Raw genomic sequence first — 22993 nt, 5'->3', positions numbered from 1 at the left:
AGTCATGAATTTGCTATAGTCCCTTAACTCACAGGCTGACCATCTCAAATCAGTTAAAAAAGTTAAAGAAGGACTGGGTCTAAGCTTTGTATTCCTAAGTGTGTTATACTGGTACAATGCCTATGAGAGTAACAATATTCATCTCACTCTTATATCACTAAGAAGCTCATGCCAATGAAAACCTTAAAATTTGTAAACAAAGTAAATTGGTGCCATTTAAGAATTTATATCTTCATCTTGATATTAATTATACAGATTTCTACTAATAGGTTATGGCTATGCAATAAACCCTAGCTAATCCTCTCTATTCTGACAAAACCACTACTTTTCCCTAGGGAGACAGCCCAACATTTACCACCTTAGTCCCCATGCCCAGGGAATAGGGGCGCTGACTCATCATTAGCTTCTTCAAGCTGATTATGGGCGTTGAGATATTAGAAGAGGAGTGGGGGGGGAGAGCAAGTTGACAATCCTCTGATGCTGTGTCTTTGCTGCCTCCAGATGGAATTCACGGACCTCAGAGGTTTGAGCAGGTCTGCCCAGCTTGCTTGTTGAGTAGATACACCAAGGCTGATCATTCTGCAATATACAATTCTCAAAACAAATTTTAGTATCAAGATAGTTTTTTTTTTAAAGAGGGCTGACATTTTATTAAGAATGTTGGTTCTAACCGCTTTTCTATTTTTCCCCTCTTTTATTGGATATAATATTTACATTTCAAATTTTATCCCCTTACCATATTTCCCCCACCACCCAGGAACCCCTTATCCCATCCCCCCTCCTCCTGCCTCTATGAAGGTGTTACCCACCTACCCCCAGCCTCCCTCCCCACCCTCAGATTCCCCCCCCTCAGTGCTCAGCCTTCAGGGTACCAATGATCTTGTCTCCCACCTATGCCCAACAGGGCCATCCTCCCCTACATATACAGCTCCCCCATATGTTTTTATTTATTATTCTCTCGCATCTTTGCCATGCCTCCTCTTCTTCCAGTACCCCCCATCACTTACCCTCTCCCTCAGATCCACTCTTCCCACCTTTCTCTTCAGCAAAAGGCAGCCCTCTGAGGGATATCAACCAAACATGGCATATTAAGTTATAAGACTAGGCACATACCCTCATATTAAGGCTGGATAAGGCATCCCAGTAGAAGGAAAAGGCCCCTAAAATCAGACAAAAAAAGTTAGAGACAAGTCCCCTTCCCACTTTTAGTAGTTCCACAAGAATGCCAAGCCCCACACAACCATAACATATATGCAGAGGACCTAGGTCAAACCCATACAGGTTCCCTGATTGTTGCTTCGGTGTCTTCGAGCCCTTATAAACTCTGGTTTGTTGATTATATGAATCATTTTCTTTTGGTGTCCTTGACCCCTCTGGCTCCTACAACCCTCCTTCATCCTCTTCTGTGGGATTGCCAGAGCTCTACCTAATGTTTGGTTGTGGGTCTCTGCATCTGCTCCCATCAATGACTGGATGAAGGCTTTCTGGTGATGATTATGCTAGGGTCTGATCTACCAAGGAATAAGTTCATTGACTTATATTTGCTGGTCATATTTGGTTCTATCTTAGGTCTTTGGGTGTATACAGACACTGGTTCCTGGTCTGCCAGGCAGTGCCAGCCATGGGCTTTTTCTTGTGTCATGGTCCTCAAGCTAGACCAGTCATTGGTTGGCCACACCCACAAGTTCTGTGCCACCTTTACCTCTGCACATCTTGCAGGCAGGATAAATTGTAGGTGAAAGGTTTTGTGGTTGGGTTAGTGTCCCAGTCCTTCCATTGGAAGCCTTGCTTATTTACAAAAGATGGCCAGTTCAGGTTCTGTAGCTCCCATTACTAAGAGTCTTTTCTAGGGTAACCCTCATGGATTTCTAGGAGTTTATATTGCACTAGGTTTCTTTTCTGCCTTGCCCTGAAATGCTCACCCTCCCACTCAGTGCCAGTCATCTCTCACAGTACTCTCTCCCTTCCAGCCCCAACCTGATCCCACCTGTTCTAATCCCCATCAACCCCCAGGCAACCAACAAGAGCCATTCTCTTTCCTGCTTCCCAGGGAGATCCATGCATCCCCCCTGAGTCTTCCTTGTCACCTAGCCTCTCTGACTCTGTGGATTGTAGCATGATTACTTTACAGCTAATATCCACTTATAAGTAAATACATACCATGTTTATCTTTCTGGGTTACCTCACTCAGGATTATTTTTTCAAGTTCCATCCAAATTTTATGACGTTATCTTTTTGACAGTTGAGTAATATTCCATTGCATGTGACTCTTCTTAACTCTCGGAGTATAACTTGTCTGTTGCTATGAATAAAGTTGGCTATCACATGAGACTTTGGTCCTCAGCTCCATTCTCCCAGGTTCCACCACCAACTAGAGAAGTTAATAATAGATGATATGTAAACAAAATGAGCCAATAGCCAGGCTGTTTTAAGAAATCTCTACTCTGCATGTAACAATGGAAATACACGTGGTATTGCAACAGGAAAGAATGTGAGTACATTTCACAAAAATATGCTGAATGAAGATAATAGAGCTTCAAAATACATTTGGTGTGAAGGAACATACACAATTGTGTACAAATGACAAGGAACTTGCACAGACTTGCGGAACGTTTGTGGGGCTTGAACCTACATATGACTAAGGTGTGTTCACTTTGTAGTCATTCTTCATAAACATACTTAATTTTTCATTAAAAAATAATCATTTGAGATCACTAAAATATAGTTTAATGAGACTCTAGGATGTAGCAAGATAACAAGAGAAACATACTTGATAGTTTAATTTGGTCTAACTTTGCTTATCTCTTACATATAGGGTACTTGGGGAAATCAAGAGAATATTTACTACTCAAAGAAGAAATTGACATCATGATTGAGGGTAAGATTGGGGTTCTCATGTATAGATCCAAAAATTCACCATTTTGATTCTTGTTAAATAAAAGTTCTATATAAGGGTTACAGAATGGAAATCGGTTGGCGGTGGGTTTATGATTAGGAAAACTTAGGAGAGGGACTAGGTTAAGGGGCATTTTCTATTTTTTTCTCTCTCTCCCTATTTTATTTCTCTGTCTATTTCAGTCTCCAAATTTATGCCATTTATTATCTGAAATCCAATGATCATGCTAGAGCCTTGGGAAGTTATTGAAAGTTCAGGAGTCATTCCCTTACGCATTCTGCAGTTTTTTCAACATGTCCAATGTAATAGCACCATGTAGTTGCTGGGTTACTCTAGTAAAGTAGGCTCTTTCCTCGTGGAATTTAGATTCTAGTGGATACTAACATATATTGCATTCGGGGGGTGGGGGGAAGAAGAAGGGTAATGTTATTCCTTCAAATGGCTTGGATCATGGGCATGGCTCTCTCTTCGCATCTCTGTACTGCCTTATTAGAAAATAGCGGCTGGCAGGGAGACTGGAGAGATGATCGATCAGCAGTTGGAAGCACATGTTCTTGCAGAGCATCAAAGTTCAACTATCAACACCAACATAATGGCTCACAAGCATCTGTAACACCATTTCCAGGGGACCAAACACCCTATTCTGACCTCCTCAGGCACCAGGCGCACATGTGCTGCACACACATACACTTGGGCAAACCATTCATAGACATAAAATAAAATAAGTAAATCTAAAACAAAAAATAAAGAAAATAGCTAGGGTAGCCTTATGCTTCTCTCTCTCTCTCTCTCTCTCTCTCTCTCTCTCTCTCTCTCTCTCTCTGTGTGTGTGTGTGTGTGTGTGTGTGCATGTGTGTGTGCACGCATGCACATGCACATGCATGTTTTTCTTTCTGAAATTACTGTTATTCAGAGAAATTTCATCAGCACTGCTGGAAGTTCATGAGTTTCCCTTGAACTTTCACGCTGCTGTACTTATGCAGTCTCCTCCTTTGTCAGTGTCTCCTACCCAGGGTTCAGTTGCTACATTGTTTCCAGTTGACACATCTTTATCTCTCCTTCATCTATTCAGTCACTTTTACTCATTTAACACTTCTGACCACCTGCTTAATGCCAAGCACTACACTTCTTTAATTTTTCTTCAGATCTTTGTCTTTTCCTTTTGTCTTTTCCTCTTCTTTTCTAAAACATCCCTCTTCATTCTATTTCTTTTATCGAAAAGATAAAATAATATTGCTCACCCTGTAATCCCAGCACTTGTAAGGTTGAAGCAGGATTGTTACAATTCGAAGGCTGTTTATCATAAGTGTATTTTCATTCCAATGACTATGCCATGACCTCCTTATAGTAAAATACATGTGTTATTTTTTGTATGATGACCTTAATTTTAGTCAGTTTCCTATTAATTAATAATCACTTGGACTCATTCCAATGTTTTACATGACTATCACCAATACAAAATACTTTCCTTATGATACTGAGCTGAATGCTTGGCACATATGTTTGCCATAAATTTGGTAACTTTTTTTGTTTTTCTTCAATAGTTAATATAAGTCAAGTAAAGAGCAGGGTAGGGAAGAGTTACAGGAGGAGAATACAGGAGAAAGTGACTTGCTAAAATGTGACTGCTTAGACATAATGTTGCTTGAAGTCAGCTAGACCTTGAACTAAGGACCCCTCTGCCGTTACAGCTATTGAGCGGTTGACCCGGGAGGAAGACCCTCTGATCAAGGTGTTGGCAGAAAAAACCCATAAACTTTTTAAGGAAATGGCCAATCGAATGGCTTCTTCAACAATCAAACAAACCTTCCGAAAATGGGTTAAGATGTTCTGTACCAAAAAACTGAGGCTCGTTTATGATGTGGCCAATATTATAGCCCTCAAAGAGAGTGATACAGAAAGCACTAAAAGAGATAGTCTGTTACAGCCTCATCTGAAGATACCCGAAGAGCAATACAGAGACATTGATGAAGATATTCCGAAGAAGTGTAATGTGAAGAAATTTGAATATTTTACTTAAAAAAGAAGCAAATGTCCCTTGCCTCTTAATAACCTCAGTCTGTGCTTAAATCCTTTTCTGAGGAATATTAAAAGTTATCACTAGCCCTTTTAACTTTATATTAAAAGATATGAATTTGAACATTCTACCACCTGTCTGGCAATGAGCAAAACCCTATATCATACACACTGGTAAACCTGAGGTGCATTTTCATGCTTTCTTAATCAAAGTGGGTGGGCACTGCTGCTGTCTTGTCCTAACATCCTGATTGAAAATATCTCTCAGTACCGTCCCTAGTGCTCCGTTTTCCAAGTCACAACTTTCCCTGCTTTCCACCAGAGACAATCAGGCAAGACCCTGGCCCAAACCCTTGCTGACCAAGTCCCCTTAAAGCATACCCAGTAGCCTTAAACTGCACTCCATACCTGGACTCCACCTGAAGCACAAGAAAATGACCTTAAATATAATATCTTCTTCCCTCATTAATTTGTTTACTTATTCATTCATTTTACAACTCAATTTCAGCCCCCCCCCACCTACCAGTACCCTTCTTATATGACCCTTCCCCCATCCCCTTTCCTTCACACTGAGAAGGGGGAGGTCCCTCCTGAGAGCCAACCCACCCTGGTACCTCAAGTCACTGCAGAGCCTGGTATATCCTTTCCCACTGAGGTTAGGAAGACAGCCCAGTTAAGGGGGCAGGATCCACAGGCAGGTAACACAGTCAGGGTAAGTCCTCACTACAGTTGTTGGAAGACCTGCATGAAGACCGAACTTCATATCTGCTACATATGTGTGGATGACCTACGCCCAGCCCTTATATGCTCTTTGGTTGGTGGTTCAATCTCAGGGATCCCCCATGGGCCCAGGTTAGTTGACTCTGTTGGTTTTCTGGAGGTTCTATCCTCTGGGTTTCTCAGTTCTTCCCCTCAACTCTTCCACAAGATCCCGGGAGCTCTGTCTAATATTTGGCTGTGGGTCTTTGTGCCTAATTTGGTCAGCTGCTGAGTGGAGCCTCACAGAGAAGTTATTTTCCTGTCTCCAAGTCCAGGCTGACAGATACAAACATAGCCTGAGGTTCCAAGGTAATTGAAAGAGGGAGGCAGGCTACCATATAGATCTTGTGAGGACAGCACAGAACATTCTCTCCCACCACCACCCCCAATTGCCAGAGATTGCTAATACATTTATTTATATTCATCTCACCCACGTCATCTATGTATCCAAGCTAGCAGTAATCGATGTAGTGTCAACAGTGTCTTCATGTGTTGCATCATCTTGACAAGTCTTTGACCAACAATGAGGCAGGTCTCACAGTGTGGCCCTGTGAATCTCCTACCTGTGCAGTCACAGTGGGAGTTGTTTCTTCCATCCGTACATAGTCTATGAAGACATAGCTGACTGGCACATTCATCGAAGTTGAGTTCACTATGGTCTCCAAGGAATCCAGGTACATAGTCACAGAAGTGAACCCCAAGAGCATCCTGACACATGGCACCATGTGGACATGGCTAGGATCCACATTCATCAATCTCTAACTCATAGTTCACACCAGAATACACTTGAGGACAAACACACATGTATCTTTCTATCTCGTGGGCATACAGCCTTATTCATGCAGGGATCAGAAACACATCAATCCACTTCCAGGTCATAATGCCTGCCTAGGAATCCAAACACACAGAAGCAAGAGTAGTCTTTGATTCCATCCTGGCACACAGCCCCATTGTGGCAAGGGCTTGGAAGCATACTCTTTGTAGTCTGTCTCACAGAACCTTCCAGCATATCCAGCAGGGCAGACACAGATAGGGTGTTCATGGCAGGTGCTCAGGGTCTTCATGGCAGGCGCCTCATGTTGACAAGGGTTCCCTCCACCGGAATTAGTGGTAGTTTCACAGGTCAGTCCACTGTACCCAGGAGGACATTGGCACAAGTAGCCTCTTTCTTCTGGGATATTCATACAAGTGGCAATTCCTTGAAAGGACTAGAGAAACAAGGTTCTTTTTACATCTTCTCAGTCTTTATTCAAATTACTTGCTATGCTAAGCAATAATTGTTGTCTTGTGGAAAGATAACAATTCTTTTGTTTTAGCAAGAATTTAAGAGATATTTGGTATTGTTTTTACTGGAAAATGGATCCTGGCTCCTTAAGTCACTGCAGGACAGAGAAGACAGTCCACCTAAAGGAGCAGAATCCACAGGAAGGCAATATATCAGGGTAAGTTCCCACTACAGTTGTTGGGGAACCCATATAAAGACCAAGCTATAAATCTGCCACATATGTGCAGGGGACCATATATGCTCTTTGGTTGGTATTTCAGTCTCTGGGAGCCCCATAGATTCAAGTTAGTCGCTTCTGTTGGTCTTGTGGAGTCCCTATCTCCTCTGGGATCCTCAGTTCTTCCCCCAACTCTTCCACAAGACTTCCCAAGCTCTGTCTAATGTTTGGCTGTAGATTTTTGCATTTGTTTTGGTCAACTGCTGGGTGGAGCCTTTCTGAGTACAGTTATACTAGGCAATACAAGATGACAGGAGCCTTCAAAGGGGAAACAATCCCCTTAAAGAAAAATAGGAAATACAATTTATTTATTTATGAATAAAACTGCGCAAGACCTGAAAATGGAAACAGAAGGAATGAATAAAACTAAAGTCTGAGAGGGAGGAAGACAAACTATGGCTTCTCTAGTCACTGTTAAGGAAGCACTTGTGAAGAGATTTCAAAGCAAACACTCCATCATGGAGGACATTAGTTGCCCATACCCCTCAAGGCCACAAATACTTATGGTCCATAGGACTAGATGTGATCAAAATTTCAGCAGAGGATGCTAAGCAGGAGAGAACATTCCAACTTCATCAGTTCTCAGCTGAAAGGAAATCGCATGCCCCACCCCCACAGGGTTGATTTCTTTAGGTGAAGTCAGCCAACCAAGGCAGACAGAGGGCCCCTGGAGCATGGCAGAGCTGTCCTATCCCATTACCAGAATGGACATCTGGATGGCTTCTTACAATACTCCATACCTATCAAGGTCTGGTTCATCAAGGGGTCATTTGTCTTGTTTACATGTAAAGACCTCATGGAAGCAAATCAGTTCTACATATGCATCCTGTTCTTCCTTCAAAAACATATACCACCTTAAAGCATGAAAGTACATTATTAAAGCTTGACCTTTGGCTATGAAACATCTCTACTAAAATGAAAAAAAAAAAAAAAAAAAACCCTACCTCGGGGAGCATGCAGTTAATCTTACAGTTTGGCTGAACCAAGAACCAACTGAAAGAAACTCAGTAGAGCATCCCTATGGGTGATTTTCTTGATCAGTTTAACTAAAATTGGAAGATCAATCCTAAAGATAGATAGCACTTTCCAGTGGTAGGTCACATAAATAGAATTCCAAACAAGAGAGAAAAGCTTTGATTTTTGCCTTGTTGCCTTCACATTGTGATGGCAAGCTCATCTACCCTATGCTTATTTTGCTGCTGCTGCTGCTGCTACCATTCTTTGCTGACATTAGAACCCAATATCTGTGACCTTCCAATATGAACTGGAGACCAGAGAGTCCTCAGGAAACCTCTACGTTTTTAGGACTACTGAGGAATCTACCCTCATGACCTGGACAGGTACTAAACTCATTGCCTCTCCAGTGTGACTTCAGCCACTTTGGACTGCCTGTATGCCCATCTAAGAAATCCTGTCATAAACAAATATTCATCCTAACAGCCCTAGGGACCCCTTGTATGAAACCTCTCTGGGAGAAATGAAGAATATAGCATGGTTTCCTCCACATTGCCAGAACATCTCTCTTCACTGGCATCCTGTTATTGCAGCTTCAGTTCTGCGGCCCCTCATGACATGTACACTCCTCAGTCATGTGGGCGGATGAGCCTACAGTTCAATACCACTAACACCACGTTAGAGATGCAGTCCAAACTCCTCAACTCCATTTTACACTATTGGCTTTCATTTATATTATTTTCAGCCTAATGGGATTCCTGGTACTGTCTGGCTTTTGTTCTCATAGATAGGCCTGTCCTCTACTATTATGATGCTGTATTCTTTGGCTCATTCTTAAATTCCACCCCATTTTTTTATGTACTGAAAAGTAAGAGTTTGCCAACTAAAACTATGAAATGGCATTGTTACAAGACATGTCTTTATTTAAGAGACGTTAAAGTATGATCCAGTTAACTATATTAAGAGTTTAATGCATCTATTCTCAAACTGACATGTGCATGTACAATGTTATTAAACATATATGTTTAGAAATATATACCAAAAGATTCATTAATGTTTCAGAATCTGCACAGAATAAATGGAATTTACAGGCAGGAGCCCTTTTATTTTCCCTTTTTGCTTTTAAACTTTATTTGTATATGTAACTTTTCTGTGTATTATTCCAAGTCAGAATATAAATACTGTAAGAGTGGACACTAAACTTCTTGACCACTGGAATCCTACATCCTACAGCAAAGGCTATCATCTGAGAAGCACTCAGATGCACACTGATCAAAAGAATCAATTTAAAACAAGTCACAGCCCTTGAAGAAACATAAAGCCGTCTGCAGAGCAGTATACCGAGAGGGTTTGGGAAGAGGGAAAGAAGTGTGATGTTATAATCTTAAAAATAAAAATCAGTTCTAAAAAGTCATCTGTTTTCCAAGCACTCATCCATGAGCTCTTTGGTGATATGTACTGTGTTGTACTTGCCACCAAGTTCCTGGAACTTTCCAGAACTGATTGACCATAATAGGAACTAGATAAGTACTTTTGGAAAATTTGAAACCATGATACACAGAGAATTTTAGGTTCTGTAGACTGAGCCTAAAACAGTGATTTTTGAGAGGGGCTATGAGTAACCAGACCATAGGGAAAATTGGTTTGGTAATCTGCTACAGGTGTCAGACAAAAATATATAGTCAGAAAAGCCAGCCAAAATATACCATGTTACAATTTTTCTTGGTGGTGGTGTTGGGGAGGGGGCTTCTGTCAAGATTGTTACAGTGAGAATGAGAGGGTGGGGTTAGGGTAACACTTCTAAAGAACCATGAATATTTCCATAACAATATTAAAACCATCCAAAAAGTCAAAATCCATGTTAAACTCCAGCTCACTAAACATAGAACAAGATCTAAAAAGTGAATCCCTGAAAGTTAAACCAGTTTAAAGCACTTTAGACAACCAGGTGCTCAGAGAGCTGAAAGAGAATCTAATAGTTTTATCCCAATGTTCTATTTTCAGCAAACTATCAGGTTCTTCCATTGGGATCTCCCTTCTGCCTCTTTCTCTCCTCAACTTACCATAACATGGAGAAAAATTAATCCAGCAGAACTTTTAATTTATTTCATAGAAGGGTAATGTAAACAAAAATCATTCTGAAAGTTTTTAGTCAAAGGGTATGAGAAGTGTGAGAAAAGTATAATTCTATAGTGAAAATGCATGGCTAGAATTAGGGAGCCTCTTAGACAGATATCCATGTGTTCATAAGACTTCAGCTATTCCTGCAGTGTCAGCAGATCTCACTCTGAATATTTTCAGCTGCCTTTTCTTTGCATTGTGATTTTCCCCTCACGTTTAGTCTTTCTCCTTACACCTACAAGTGTGAAAAATGTCTCAGAATACACATTGCCTGAACATCAGACACTACCGGACACAAAGGAAGCACTGAAACGTCACTTTTGAAAAGAGGAGGATGGAGGAAATGCAATGGAGGATGGAGAAAATGACGTTGTCTGGGCTGACAGAAGCTAAATGGAGCATGACACCCATTGCATGAACTATGGGTTAATTTTACAGAGTACACCACAGAGATACAGAAGCCATAAACCAAGATCTATGTACAATATTACAATGTATACACACAACAGTAATCATATAAGTAACTCAATAACATTTTAGAATTCATAGATCTTTAATTCAGTTTCCATTCATAACACAACCATCATTCCACAGATGCACTGACTGATAAAAATTTATAAACTCATTCAGACAAAGAAACATTCTCTACTTAGAAAAGTTTAAAATAAATGAACCCACACACTCAGACTCACAGGAATTTCAATCATTGGTATGCCCTTATTAAATGAAGAATTTTTTTAAAAAAGATATCTCTGATCCCTTACCAGCTTAATGATACACTTAAAGACCTTGGGAAAAAAAAAACAAAAAAAAACTTTCTCAAAAAAATAAATGAATAAAGAGGAGACAAAAAAAGATCATCAGAATATCAACATCATGTTGGAAATTAATGAATATGGAAACAAAAATACAACCCATTAGATGAAGAGTTGGTCCTTTGAAAAAGTAACAAAATTGACAAACCATTAGCCAATTTAATAGAAAAATAGAGTATACAAGTTAATAAAATTAGAATTGAAAAGGAAAAGATTACAACAGACACCAAGGAACTTAGAGAATCAAAAATGACATACTTTAAAAGTCAGTATTCTGCCAAACTGGAATATTTAAAAGAAATGTGTGTGTGTGTGTGTGTGTGTGTACATATATGTGTGTGTGTGTGTATATATATATATATATATGCATGCTACCAAAGCTAAATCAAGATGAAATAAAGAATTTAAATAGACTCACAACTATTCTGTCAAACTATTAATATGAACGTCCAACAGCTCCTCACAACTTTTACCTTGTAAAGCTATGACAGTAAAGAACTGGGATAGCATGTCTGAATTCATGATGACTACAAGTTTTCTACTCACCCCAAGTAAATGTCTGAGCTGAGTGTAGAGTTTAACTTTATTGTGCTCTTCCTAAGAGCTAATATTTAATCCATATAACAACATTCTGAAGGTAAACATTTTAAACCCCTCTCATTTAGATAAATAAAATATAGGGAGTAATTTTCCAGGAGATTCAACTTAGTGGAATAAGTTGAAGATCAAGGATTCAAACCCACACTTTCTTACCCCTCCTCAACCTTGATTGTTTATTTTTTCCACATCTATATCTTCCCAGGCTAACAGTGTAAGGTCATCCTATTTGTTACTCCAGGGCCTTACATTGACCTAAAGAAAGGTCCGAGTCATCAACCCCCTTGCATCAGATACCCTCACGAAACGTATTTTATTGTGTCTGTGCATGTATATAATAGCATGCGTATATGTAGTACATGCTCCTGTGTGCATATGTATATGTATGGCACACATCCACATATGCACTTATGGAGAGTATTACATAGCTTGTTCTATCATGATCCTCTGTATTCCCTTGAGACAGGGCTTCTAACTAAGCCTCAAGCTTGGTTTCTTGGGTAAAATACCTAGCCAGATTTCCTGTCTCTCTCCCATAGCACAGGGATTACAGGCATGCATAGTCATGTTCAAGGTGTTGTTGGTTTGTTTGTTCATTTTGTATGGGTGCTGGGGAGTCAAGTTTCCATGGTTGCATAGCTGGCAACCTTACCCATCAAGCCATTTCCTTGGCCTCATGTGTCTCAGTTTTAAATGAAAAGAAATTTTTAGATTTGTTGATTTCATTTCTAAAGAATTGATCATAAACTAAGGTAGACTTAAATATGTAAGGAAGTATTAATATATATTCCTGGGCATCTAAGGACATTCAGGTTCTTTCCCTAAACCAGCCCCCCCAGGTATATTCTGTGAAATACTTTCATTTATCATTGAGTCAGTATTTATGAAGCACTTCCTAGCTGGCAGCACCAGGAATACAATATCAAGCAATGTGGTCACAAGTCTTTTTATAAATAGACTTCACTAACTACCAGAGATGTAATATCAAGCAAATAAGCATACATGTGTATAACTATGTTATCATGTATGCAATGAAAGCAAATACAGTGTGCTTATCTTGCCCTAAAGAAAACTAATGCAAAATGGAGATTTGAACATGTTCACTTTTAGAAAAGGGAACATTACATAGACATTTATCATCAGAAAAGTTGAAGAAAACCATAAAGAGCTGAGAAAGATCACATATGAGGGAAATTGAGATGCTAATAACCTAGTATGTTCATGACACAAAGAGAGCCAGGGTGGATAGGCATAGTGTATGGGAAGCAGAAATGTAAGATGGCTCTTGAGTTGTGGACAGTGGCATAGGATGTTCTGAGAACGAGGGGTTATTCCACGTTCCTTGGTAAGGCATTGAGAAACACTGGGTGGGAAAATAACATTCAAATTGAGATTTGAAGAAATACTGCTTTGATTTTTCTGTCCAGAAAGGGCCAGGCGAGAAAGCATGTAAACAGGGACACTGTGTACAGGACCAAAAGTGAAGAAGTGGTAGGGAACTACACTCTGGTTTGCAAGACAGACAAACCACACCAACCATGATGGACAGCCCAAACTAAGAGCAATGAGACCTAATAGTAGATGGTTCATCTGCTCCACAAGCCCATGAATAACTGATGTGTCAGTCAACTCACAGATGCTTATGTTTGCAAGGAAAGGTTAACAATTCCTTTCACATTTAAAAGTCTGTCTAATACCATGCTTTCTTTGCTCTGGCTTAACAATCCTGTGGTAACTCAGCCCAACCTTGTACACATTCCTTTCCTTTACTTCAGACTGAGAAACCAGAATCTCTGCCAGGTGCTCGCCTAGCACTACATGGTCTATAACTTCTCTTAATGCCCTTTTATAATAACTTAAACTGTGGTGAAACCCAGCCAAAAATGAAAAGCAAACATCTCGTATTTTGGACATAGATTCCCTATGACTTAAACATTGAATATAATGGATAAAGGAAACTGAGACTGGTTCCAATTTTAATATTTTATTACACATCCAAGAGATAAAACCTGACAAACTGATGAAATGTTTAGGAGCAGGAATTTTGGCCCGAGTGAAATGGAGATTAATGTTTATGTAACCAGGCTGTTATATAAATTATTCATTTAACTCAAGGGTGAGAAATAGAAGCCCTGTCTAAATACCTAAGACTAAATAAATTAGCATAGTCTTCAGAGTCTATTAAACAATAAATGTTACCTGCTGGGCTGAAGCTTTTTCATATGTGATATGAAAGCTATTTCACTTTGTTTGTTATATCCTTTTTACAACTTTTTCTCATAGTTCATTTTCTTCCTGGTGACAGAAATTTCTCAGTCATTTCAGGTTGCTGCCCCAGTTCCATCCTATAAACAGTATCGTAAGAGGCTCAAGTGATGACAGTCTTCCAGATGAGAGGAAGAGAGGTACAAGTCTAATGTAGCTGATCCTCAGTCATCAGCACAGATCCTCAGTGACATTTACTGAGCCCAGCTCAAGCCTGCCATCATCAGCCCATCAGGTCTGATGGGTTACCCCACAACACAGGAGACTGCACTTACTTCATGTCACAGGGGACTCCATTTACCACATTGGACCTCATTTACTCCATGTTGGAGGATACCCTATTTATGCCCAGGTCACAGGGGACCCCATTTACCCTATGTCACAAGGACCCCATTTACATCCATCTCAAGATCTGACCACACTTAGCTCTCAACCAACCAACTTCTCTGACCCTTGATAAACTCTTTTTTTTCTGCTAAGCATGAAACTTGGGAAAACAGGTAGTATTATTTATGTATGGTGCTGTATCCTCTGTATTGTTTTTGTTGTTGTTGTTTGTAGGTTTTTTTTGTTTGTTTTTGGGTTTTTTTGTTTTTGTTTTTTTTGTTTTTGTTTTTGTTTTTTGTTTTTTTTTTTCTCCATGATGCTACTGAGAAAACTTCCAGCAGGTTACACGCCTTTATGGGCTTTCCTGTTCTGGAAAAAAAGATTCTACTAAACCTTCAAAGAAGAGCTAATACCAATACTCTTCAAACTATTCCATGAAATAGAAACAGAAAGGACACTACCTAATTCATTCATAAAGTCAGTTACTCTGATACCTAAACCACACAAAGACCCAACAAAGAAAAAGAACTTCAGACCAATCTCACTTATGAATATTGATACAAAAATAGTCAATAAAATTCTCTCAAACCAAATCCAAGAACACATCAAAAGCATCATTCACTACGATTAAGTAGGCTTCATCCCAGGGATGCAGGGATGCTTCAATGTATGAAAATTCACCAACGTAATATACAATAGAAACAAATTCAAGAAAAAAATATGATCATCTCATTGAATGCTGCAAAAGACTTTGACAAAATATAACACCCTTTCATGTTAAAAAAATCTTGGAGGTGTTCACAGCCTTCCCCCGCGCTGCCGCCGCTCTCTAACGCCAGCGCCGCCTCTCGCTTACCGAGCTCCAGCCAAAGGAGAAGGGGGGTAAGTAAGGAGGTGCCATGGCTCATACAAAGCAGACTGCCCGCAAATCCACCGGTGGTAAAGCACCCAGGAAACAACTGGCTACAAAAGCCGCTCACAAGAGTGCGCCCTCTACTGGAGGGGTGAAGAAACCTCATCGTTACAGGCCTGGTATTGTGGCACTCCGTGAAATCAGGTGCTATCAGAAGTCCACTGAACTTCTGATTCGCAAGCTCCCCTCTCAGCATCTGGTGTGAGAAATTACTCAGGACTTCAAAACAGATCTGCGCTTCCAGAGTGCAGCTATTGGCGCTTTGCAGGAGGCAAGTGAGGCCTATTGGCCTTTTTTAAGATACCAACCTTTGTGCTATCCATGCCGAACGTGTAACAATTATGCCAAAAGATATCCAGCTAGCTCGCCGCATACACGGAGATCGTAATTAAGAGTCCACTATGAGGGGAAACATTTTATTCTCAAAAAAAAAAAAAAATTTTCCTCTTCTTCCTGTTATCAGTAGCTCTGAATGATAGATATTTTTTCCATGGGGTCAAAGGTACCTAAGTATATGATTGCGAGTGGAAACATAGGGGACAGAATCAGGTATTGGCAGTTTCTCCACGTTCATTTGTGTGTGAAGTTTTAATATAAATGCAAGATGTAAAGCATTAATGCAAGCAAAATATTTCAGTGAACACATTTCAACAGTTCAACTTTATAACAATTATAAATAAACCTGTTAAAATTTTCTGGATAATGCCAGCATTTGGATTTTTTTTAAAATAAGTAAATTTCTTATTGACGGCAACTAAATGGTATTTGTAGCATTTTTATCATACAGTAGATTCCACCCATCACTATACTTTTCTAACTGAGTTGTCCTACATGCAAGTACATGTTTTTAATGTTGTCTGTCTTCTGTGCTGTTCCTGTAAGTTTGCTATTAAAATACATTAAACGATAAAAAAAATCTTGGAGATATCAGGAATTCATGGTACATACCCAAACATAATAAAAGCAATATATATAGCAAACCAACAGTCAACATCAAATTAAATGAAGAGAAACTAGAAGCAATCCCACTAAAATCTGGGACAAGGTTGCCCACTCTCTCCCTACCTATTCAATATAGTACTTAAAGTTCTAGCCAGAGCAATTAGACAACAAAAGGAGATCTAGGGGATATAAATTGGAAAGGAAGAAGTTAAAGTGTCACTATTTGCAGATGCTATGGTAGTAAATATAAGAGATCCCCAAACTTCCAACAGAAAACTCCTCCAGCTGATAAACAACTTCAGCAAAGTGGTGGGATATAAAATTAACTCAAACAAATCAGTAGCCTTCCTTTACACAAAGGATAAACAGGATGAGAATGAAATTAGAGAAATAACATCCTTCACAATAGCCACAATAGTATAAAATATCTTGCTGTAACTCTTATGAAGCAAGTGAAATAATTATATAATAAGATCTCATCTGGGCAGTGGTGGCACAGGCCTTTAATCCCAGCTCTTGGGAGGCAGAGGCAGGTGAATTTCTGAGCCTGATCTACAGAGTGAGTTCCAGACAGCCAGGGCTATACAGAGAAACTCTGTCTCAAACAAACAAACAAACAAACAAACAAACACAAGATCTTCAAATACCTGAAAAAAAGGAATCAAAGAAAACCGCAGAAGTTGGAAAGATCTCCCATGTTCATGGATTGGTAGGATTAACATAGTGAAAATGGCCATCTTACCAAAAGCAATCTACAGATTCAATTCAATCTCCATCAAGATTCCAACACAATTCTTCACAGACCTGGAAAGAGCAGTTCTCACTTTCATATTAATAATAATAATAATAAAAAAAACCCTCAGGATAGCCAAAACAATTCTCAACAACAAAAGAACTTCCTGGGAATCACCATTCATGACCTTAAGCTGTACTACAAAGCAATAACGATAAAAACCAAATGGTATTGGTAGAGAAATGGGCAGGTCAATCAATGGAATGGAATTGAAGACCCAGAAGTAAACCCACACACCTATGGACACTTGATCTTTGACAAAGAATCCAAAAATATACATGGAAAAAAGAAAGCATCAATAAATGGTGCTGGTCTAACTGGCAGTCTATATGTAGGAGAATGAAAATAGATCCATATTTATTACTCTGCGTGAAACTCAAGTCCAATATACACTGAATCTAATAGAAGAGAAAATGAGACAGAGCCTTGAACTCATTGGCATGGGGGGGGGGAGGGGAATTTCCTGAACAGAACACCAATGGCTCAGGCTCTAAGATCAACAATTGATAAATGGGACCTTATGAAACTGAAAAGCTTCTGTAAGGCAAAGGACACCATCAATAGGATACATAGGCAACATACACACTGGAAAAACATCTTCATTAACCCCACATCTGATAGGGTGCTAATGCCCAAAATATATAAAGAATGAAGAAGTTAACCTCCATAAAAAAAAAAAACAACAAACAACAAATAACCCAGTTAAAAAATGGGGTACAGAGATAAGTAGCCTCAAGGAGTGAAAGGTTGGGAAACCCTCTAGAAAGTACCAGAGACCCAGGAGATGAGACACTTTAAGGACTCAGTGGGGGTGATTTTAGCCAAAATGCCCAACATTGGGGAGAGGGAACTTGAAGAGTCAACCCTCCAGTAGATAGACAAGATTACAAATGGAGGAACAGAGTTACTAACCCACAGTCAAAATTTCTTACCCAGAACTGTTCCTGAATAAAAGAACTGCAGGGATAAAAATGGAGAAGAGTCTGAAGGAAAGGCAGTTCAGTGATCTGACCAACTTGTGGTCCATCTCATGGGAGGGCACCAAGGCCTGGCACAATTACTGATGCTATGACATGCTTACAGATGAGAGCCTAGTATGGCTGTCCTCTGAGAGGCCCTACCAGCAGCTGATTGAAACAGATGCAAATTCTTACACTCAACCATTGAACTGAATTCAGGGATTCTTATGTTGAATTAGAGGAAGGATTAAAAAGTTAAAGAGGAGAGCAGTGACCCCATAGGAAGACCAGCAGTCTCAACTTATCCAGACCCCCAGAGAGCTCCCAGGGACTGAGCCACCACCCAGGAGCACACATGGGCCAGTAAGAGGCCCCTGGCTCAAATTTAGCAGAGGACTGCCTGGTCAGGCTTTAGTGGGAGATGTGCTTAATCCCCAAGAGACCTGAGGCCCCAGGGAAGGGGGGAGGTCTGGTGGGGAGGGGGGACCACCCTCCTGGAGGCAAGGGGGAGGAGGAATGGGATGAGAGGATTGAGAGGAGAAGCAACAACTAGAATGCAATTTTTTAAAAAAATTATCAGAGGGAAAAAATGGCAGCAGGACTAAGTTCTCTCTGCAACAAAATCTGCAGCCCTTTAGGGTGCAGTGATCCTTCAAACAAACATTGTGGTGCAGCAGCCTGAACACAAGTCTTGTTTCTGTCTTCTCTATGGGTGACAAGCCTGATTGTGGTGAGTTACAAAATACAATGCTATTCTCTTGTACCTATTGTTTGTGCCTACAGCCCAAATTTTAACCAGTTTTCTATGCTTATCCTGTTGTTCCTTCCCTAAGTCATAGCAATTTGATAAGAAATACTGATGTTACAGGAAACACTAAATAAAAAAAAAAAATCACTTAATATATCAAATTATTGTCCCATTGTATAGCTGTCCTTATAGGCTGCTTTAACCTGTTGGGTTTGTAATATAAAAAAGTATTATGGAGTAGTGTTCAAGCATTTAGGTTCTGTAGACAGTTAACTTGAGTTCAAATGCAAGCTTCATCACTTTAAAGTCTATAACCTTGGGAGGGAGGTTATGTGTTTGGTACCTCAGTTTCCCCATCAGCATCATTAGGCTGACAGTAACAGTTCCTTCTTCCCAGTGCCTCTTTTGTGCTCAATAAGATGAAAAAAAAAATGTAAACTATCCAGAACACAGACAGCAAATGCAATGTTTGTGTTAGCTGCTAAAGCTGCACATAGCTATATACTTCTCCAACTTCTGCTAGGTTCAGTTGCTAAACCTGGAAGTTGGTCTATAAGGGGTAGGCAAGGCAAACCACTTTGTCCATCCCAAAGGAATGAGTTTTGACCCATGCAATGTTACTCAATGTCTATGTCTATTCTTAGCAGAGTCAAATATAGAACATATATTTACAATGAGTTGATAAAATATAGTCCTTCATACATTCAAGTTTTACCAAGTGTATCCTCAGTGTCTACTTACATGAGATCCTTCACTGGATGTTGGTGTACAGTTCTGGATTCATGGTCCTCACCAGCTCCTAGTGGAAGACAGACACATAAGCAAATTGAAAACAAACAAATGGCCCTGATAGCTTTCCAGGGTTCATAGTGTGTAATTGTGAAAGAGTTAAAAATTTTAAACCTTCCACAGATGGAGTCAAGAGTTCAGATCAGTTTGTTCTGTGCTCTGGGTCTTAGGAAACTAGCTATACACAAGACAAAATAAGTAAGATAAGAGTTTAGAGCTGGGAGTTCAGGACAGCGGGACCAAGCGCTATGGGTACCAGGAACTAAAAACTGATCATAAGATAGATTGAATAGGGTTTGAGCTGGGAGTTCAAGTTAGCGTGCCTATGTACCCTGGATACCAGGAACTTGGCTGACCACAAGATGGATGGCGGATTACGTGTAGACTCTTAGAGAATAGCCTGTTCATTGTACCCTGTCACAAACTGAATGATGGGCTGGGACTTTCCACAGGTGCTCTCCAATAGCCCTCCTTTACTCCCCCTGGGTTGTGGTTTCCCCCCTGAGTTGTGGTTTTGGGCTTTAAATTCTCTCTGTCTCCAAAGCCCGGGGGTCAGACCCCACATGTTATGTCATGGCTCTTGACCTCAGTATACTGATTAAAATATGCCTCTTGCTGATTGCATCAAGTTTGGTGTCTTACAGTTAATGGGTGGCCGAGAATTCCCAAGGCTTGGGTGAGGTCCTCCATTTGTGGGGGCCTTACAATTGCAGACACCAGCTTGATCGTGGGCTATGCATGAGAGGAGCAGAGATACAGGATTACACTTGATCAGGGGTTTATATTAAAAATGATAAGATTCTATAAAATGCAAAGAAACATTTTTCTAAAATTTTTATTTTACTGGAAGAAAAGAAAGATTGCGACATAGCTATGTTTTAGTGGGGAAAATAAAGGAACACTATTCTTAGAAAAAGTAGATTTTACCAGTGATAGTAGAATCTATACATTCACTAATGAATACTTTGGTAAATCTTGTGATCCAGTGTCAGTTATTAACATTAAATACTAGCTAGTTTGCTAATGAATGACAGATCAATTAATGTAAATTATCTGTGCTAAATGTGTTATCAATACTGGATTGCTTTGAAATCAGCCTCCTATAAGTGACAATTGGCTTTAGTAAACCAGAAAAGATATCAGTATCTTAGAAATGTACTGAGGACTAGAGGTATTACATAGATAGTACTTAAAATGGTAACCAGTAATATGATAGGGACCCCAAGTGTTACTCAACACTAAGTTCAGAATCCCAGATAATGCCCATATAGTCATTTATTCCAAGGACAATGATATAGTATGAGAATCAATGTCATTATTTTGAATAAAAAAAAAAATCTTAGATTCTGAGTGAACTGTCCCACCCACTATTGCAGATCTACAAGCTCATAGACCAGTTCTTTCTGCTTTTGCTGTCCATCATCTATGGAATCTTCAATCAACCAAATACTTGCTACATAAATAAAAAAGACTTCAGAGACAATCTCTAGATTTCTACTCAGTATAAACTAGAATCTTTCAGTCCAATTAAACCTCCAAAGAATCCTCACCTGGTTTAACCCTCCCTCAGATCCTTGGGAGACTCAAACCCCAGTTCCCAACCCAACTTTTGGTGGATGAATCAAAACTGGACTCTCAGATTAAGGAGCAAAGTACATTTTCACTAAGGGTTTCAACTCACAGTACTATCAAGTGTCTATCAACTGTCAAGCATTTTCAACTGAAGACACTGAAGCGAATACAATTCTTAAACACTCATTGCCTTTATTGATCCTGGCAGAAAATAGATAAATAACAGAAAGCAAGAATTATGTAAGCAGGTGGTCATGGTGGCTGATGGTAGGCGGGAACCCCAGAGAACAAAGCAAGAAGAGAGGACAGGAAATACGAAAAGGATTGAGTTGTGTCAATACTTTCAAGTATCTAAGCTTAAGAGCAGAAAGGATCCTCTCAGAGTTGGATGCACAGCAGGATGGCTGGATTTTTTTTCTCAGTCCAGAAAACCCTTCATTTCCCCTAGGAAGCCATGATGAAAAAAAAAAAACTTGTATTTTTGGAACATAGGTTTCTGGCTTCTACCCAGAAAAAAATGTTTCTTGGCTAAAGAACTTTACCATCTGCTTTAAGAAACGCAGTGGTGTCCAGGAACAACAGAAAGCTTGTAGGCTAAAAGATTTTCCTGCATGGGTGTAGAGCTTGCTCAGATTCCTTGCTTAGGGCAGTGGATCTCAAACCATCCCAATGCTGCCACCCTTTAATACAGTTCCTCACATTGTGCTGACCCCAACCATTCTAAAATCACTTTTGTTACTACCTCATAACTATAATCTTGCTGCTGTTATGAATCTTAATGGAAATATGCAGAATGGTGTAAATATGCAGGGTATCTGATATGCTACCTCCAAAGGGGGCCGTGACCCACAGATTAGCAACTGCTGGCTTAGGGGAATCTAGTTATATGCCAACCACCCTCCTGTGAAGAAGATTTGTATTGTCACCCTGTCCAGAGTTGCTTGCCTGTGTAGCAAATTTCATATTCTGGGCTCTGTACTGTCCTTGGGAACTCCCTACCCATGTAATTTTTATGGCCACATCAAACCAAAGGAAAATCACAAGATAGCATTTGGTGAGGAGCAGATAAGCCTGTCATGCCTCATGGCTCACTTGGTTCTTAACAGGCTTATATTCCTGCATCTCAAGATCAGGGATTTTATTTTATGGTTTGAATTTTCTCCTTTACTATCTCATGTGACAGGTTTTGTTACAAAGCTATCAGCACAGTAAGTTGTAAACTGATCTTTAATTGCTACTGGCCCTGTTAAACTTCAGTTCTTTAAGAATGCTACAAGAATGTTGCAAGTTTCTTAACCGTACACTGCAGGCTTCACCGTTCCTGTTAATGACCTTCAGCCCCTTCCTTATCGCTTCAGCCTCATTCTCACACCACACCTCAGGCATAGTCAACAACAAAAACTATACAGACCTTCAAGCAATCCTTCATAAACACCAGACATTGGTTTTCTCACAGTTCCGGAAACTAAGAGTCTAAGATAAATCTGTTACTATCTAGCTTCTCCCTGGGGTTTCTGTCCTTGGCTTGTAGGTGGTTCCCAACCTCTAAAAGGGTCTATGTCTTAATCTCTCTTCTCATATGGACCTGTACAGGATTGGCTGCATCCAAATGACATCATTTAACCATAATTAACTCTTAAAAGAACCTACTTGTAAATATACTCACAGTTTGTGCTTCTAGGGGTTGGTAAGAATTGAGGTGGGAGAGGCTTCAGCCCATAAGTACTTTGTTTCCATTACACTTCATCTTTCAAACAGCAGGACTCACTCCCTTTCCTCATATGTCCATTCCTTCTTTCCAGATCTTTTATCTTTCACCTTGGCCACCCTTACAATAAAGACCACAGACAGTCACAAAATTCACTTAAGGAAAACGGAAACATTGCTTGGTATAATACACATCATTTTGATAAGCTGCATGTGCTCTTTAAACTCACGGAGAAGCTGGCTCTAGCAAGGAAGTGGCCCTCCAACTCCAGTCTCAAAAATGTTTATTATGTCAAGTGTCTTTCAAGAGCCTTTGTC

General features: G+C 39.9%; 1 protein-coding gene, 1 long non-coding RNA gene and 1 pseudogene across 4 annotated transcripts in view; 2 read left to right on the top strand and 1 right to left on the bottom strand.

Moving 5' to 3' along the window:
* Positions 1–5041, top strand: part of Mroh9 (maestro heat like repeat family member 9) — a 62511-nt gene extending 57470 nt beyond the window's left edge. For both annotated transcript variants that reach the window (XM_034513568.2, XM_034513567.2), the window contains 2 exons: positions 2816–2878; positions 4588–5041. In XM_034513568.2, the coding sequence (XP_034369459.1) occupies positions 2816–2878; positions 4588–4916 (392 nt within the window). In that variant the 3' untranslated portion in view covers positions 4917–5041. The remainder of the gene's footprint in view (positions 1–2815; positions 2879–4587) is intronic.
* Positions 892–22655, bottom strand: LOC143443710 (uncharacterized). Of its 2 annotated transcripts, none has more exons than XR_013112915.1 (4): positions 22635–22655; positions 19349–19406; positions 2161–2371; positions 892–1160 (listed from the first exon to the last, which is right to left on the bottom strand). It is a non-coding gene; the product is annotated as an uncharacterized LOC143443710 (long non-coding RNA). The 2 variants fall into 2 exon arrangements; XR_013112916.1 differs by lacking the exon at positions 22635–22655 and adding an exon at positions 22380–22398.
* On the top strand, positions 15070–16101 carry LOC117716332 (histone H3.3A-like; annotated as a pseudogene).
* Positions 22656–22993: the final 338 nt, after the last annotated feature.

The sequence above is a fragment of the Arvicanthis niloticus genome, chromosome 10, assembly GCF_011762505.2.
Source record: "Arvicanthis niloticus isolate mArvNil1 chromosome 10, mArvNil1.pat.X, whole genome shotgun sequence".
Taxonomy (NCBI): Eukaryota; Metazoa; Chordata; class Mammalia; order Rodentia; family Muridae; genus Arvicanthis; species Arvicanthis niloticus.
The sequence above is the reverse complement of the archived record's forward strand: the minus strand, read 5'-3'. Positions and strand labels throughout refer to the sequence as shown.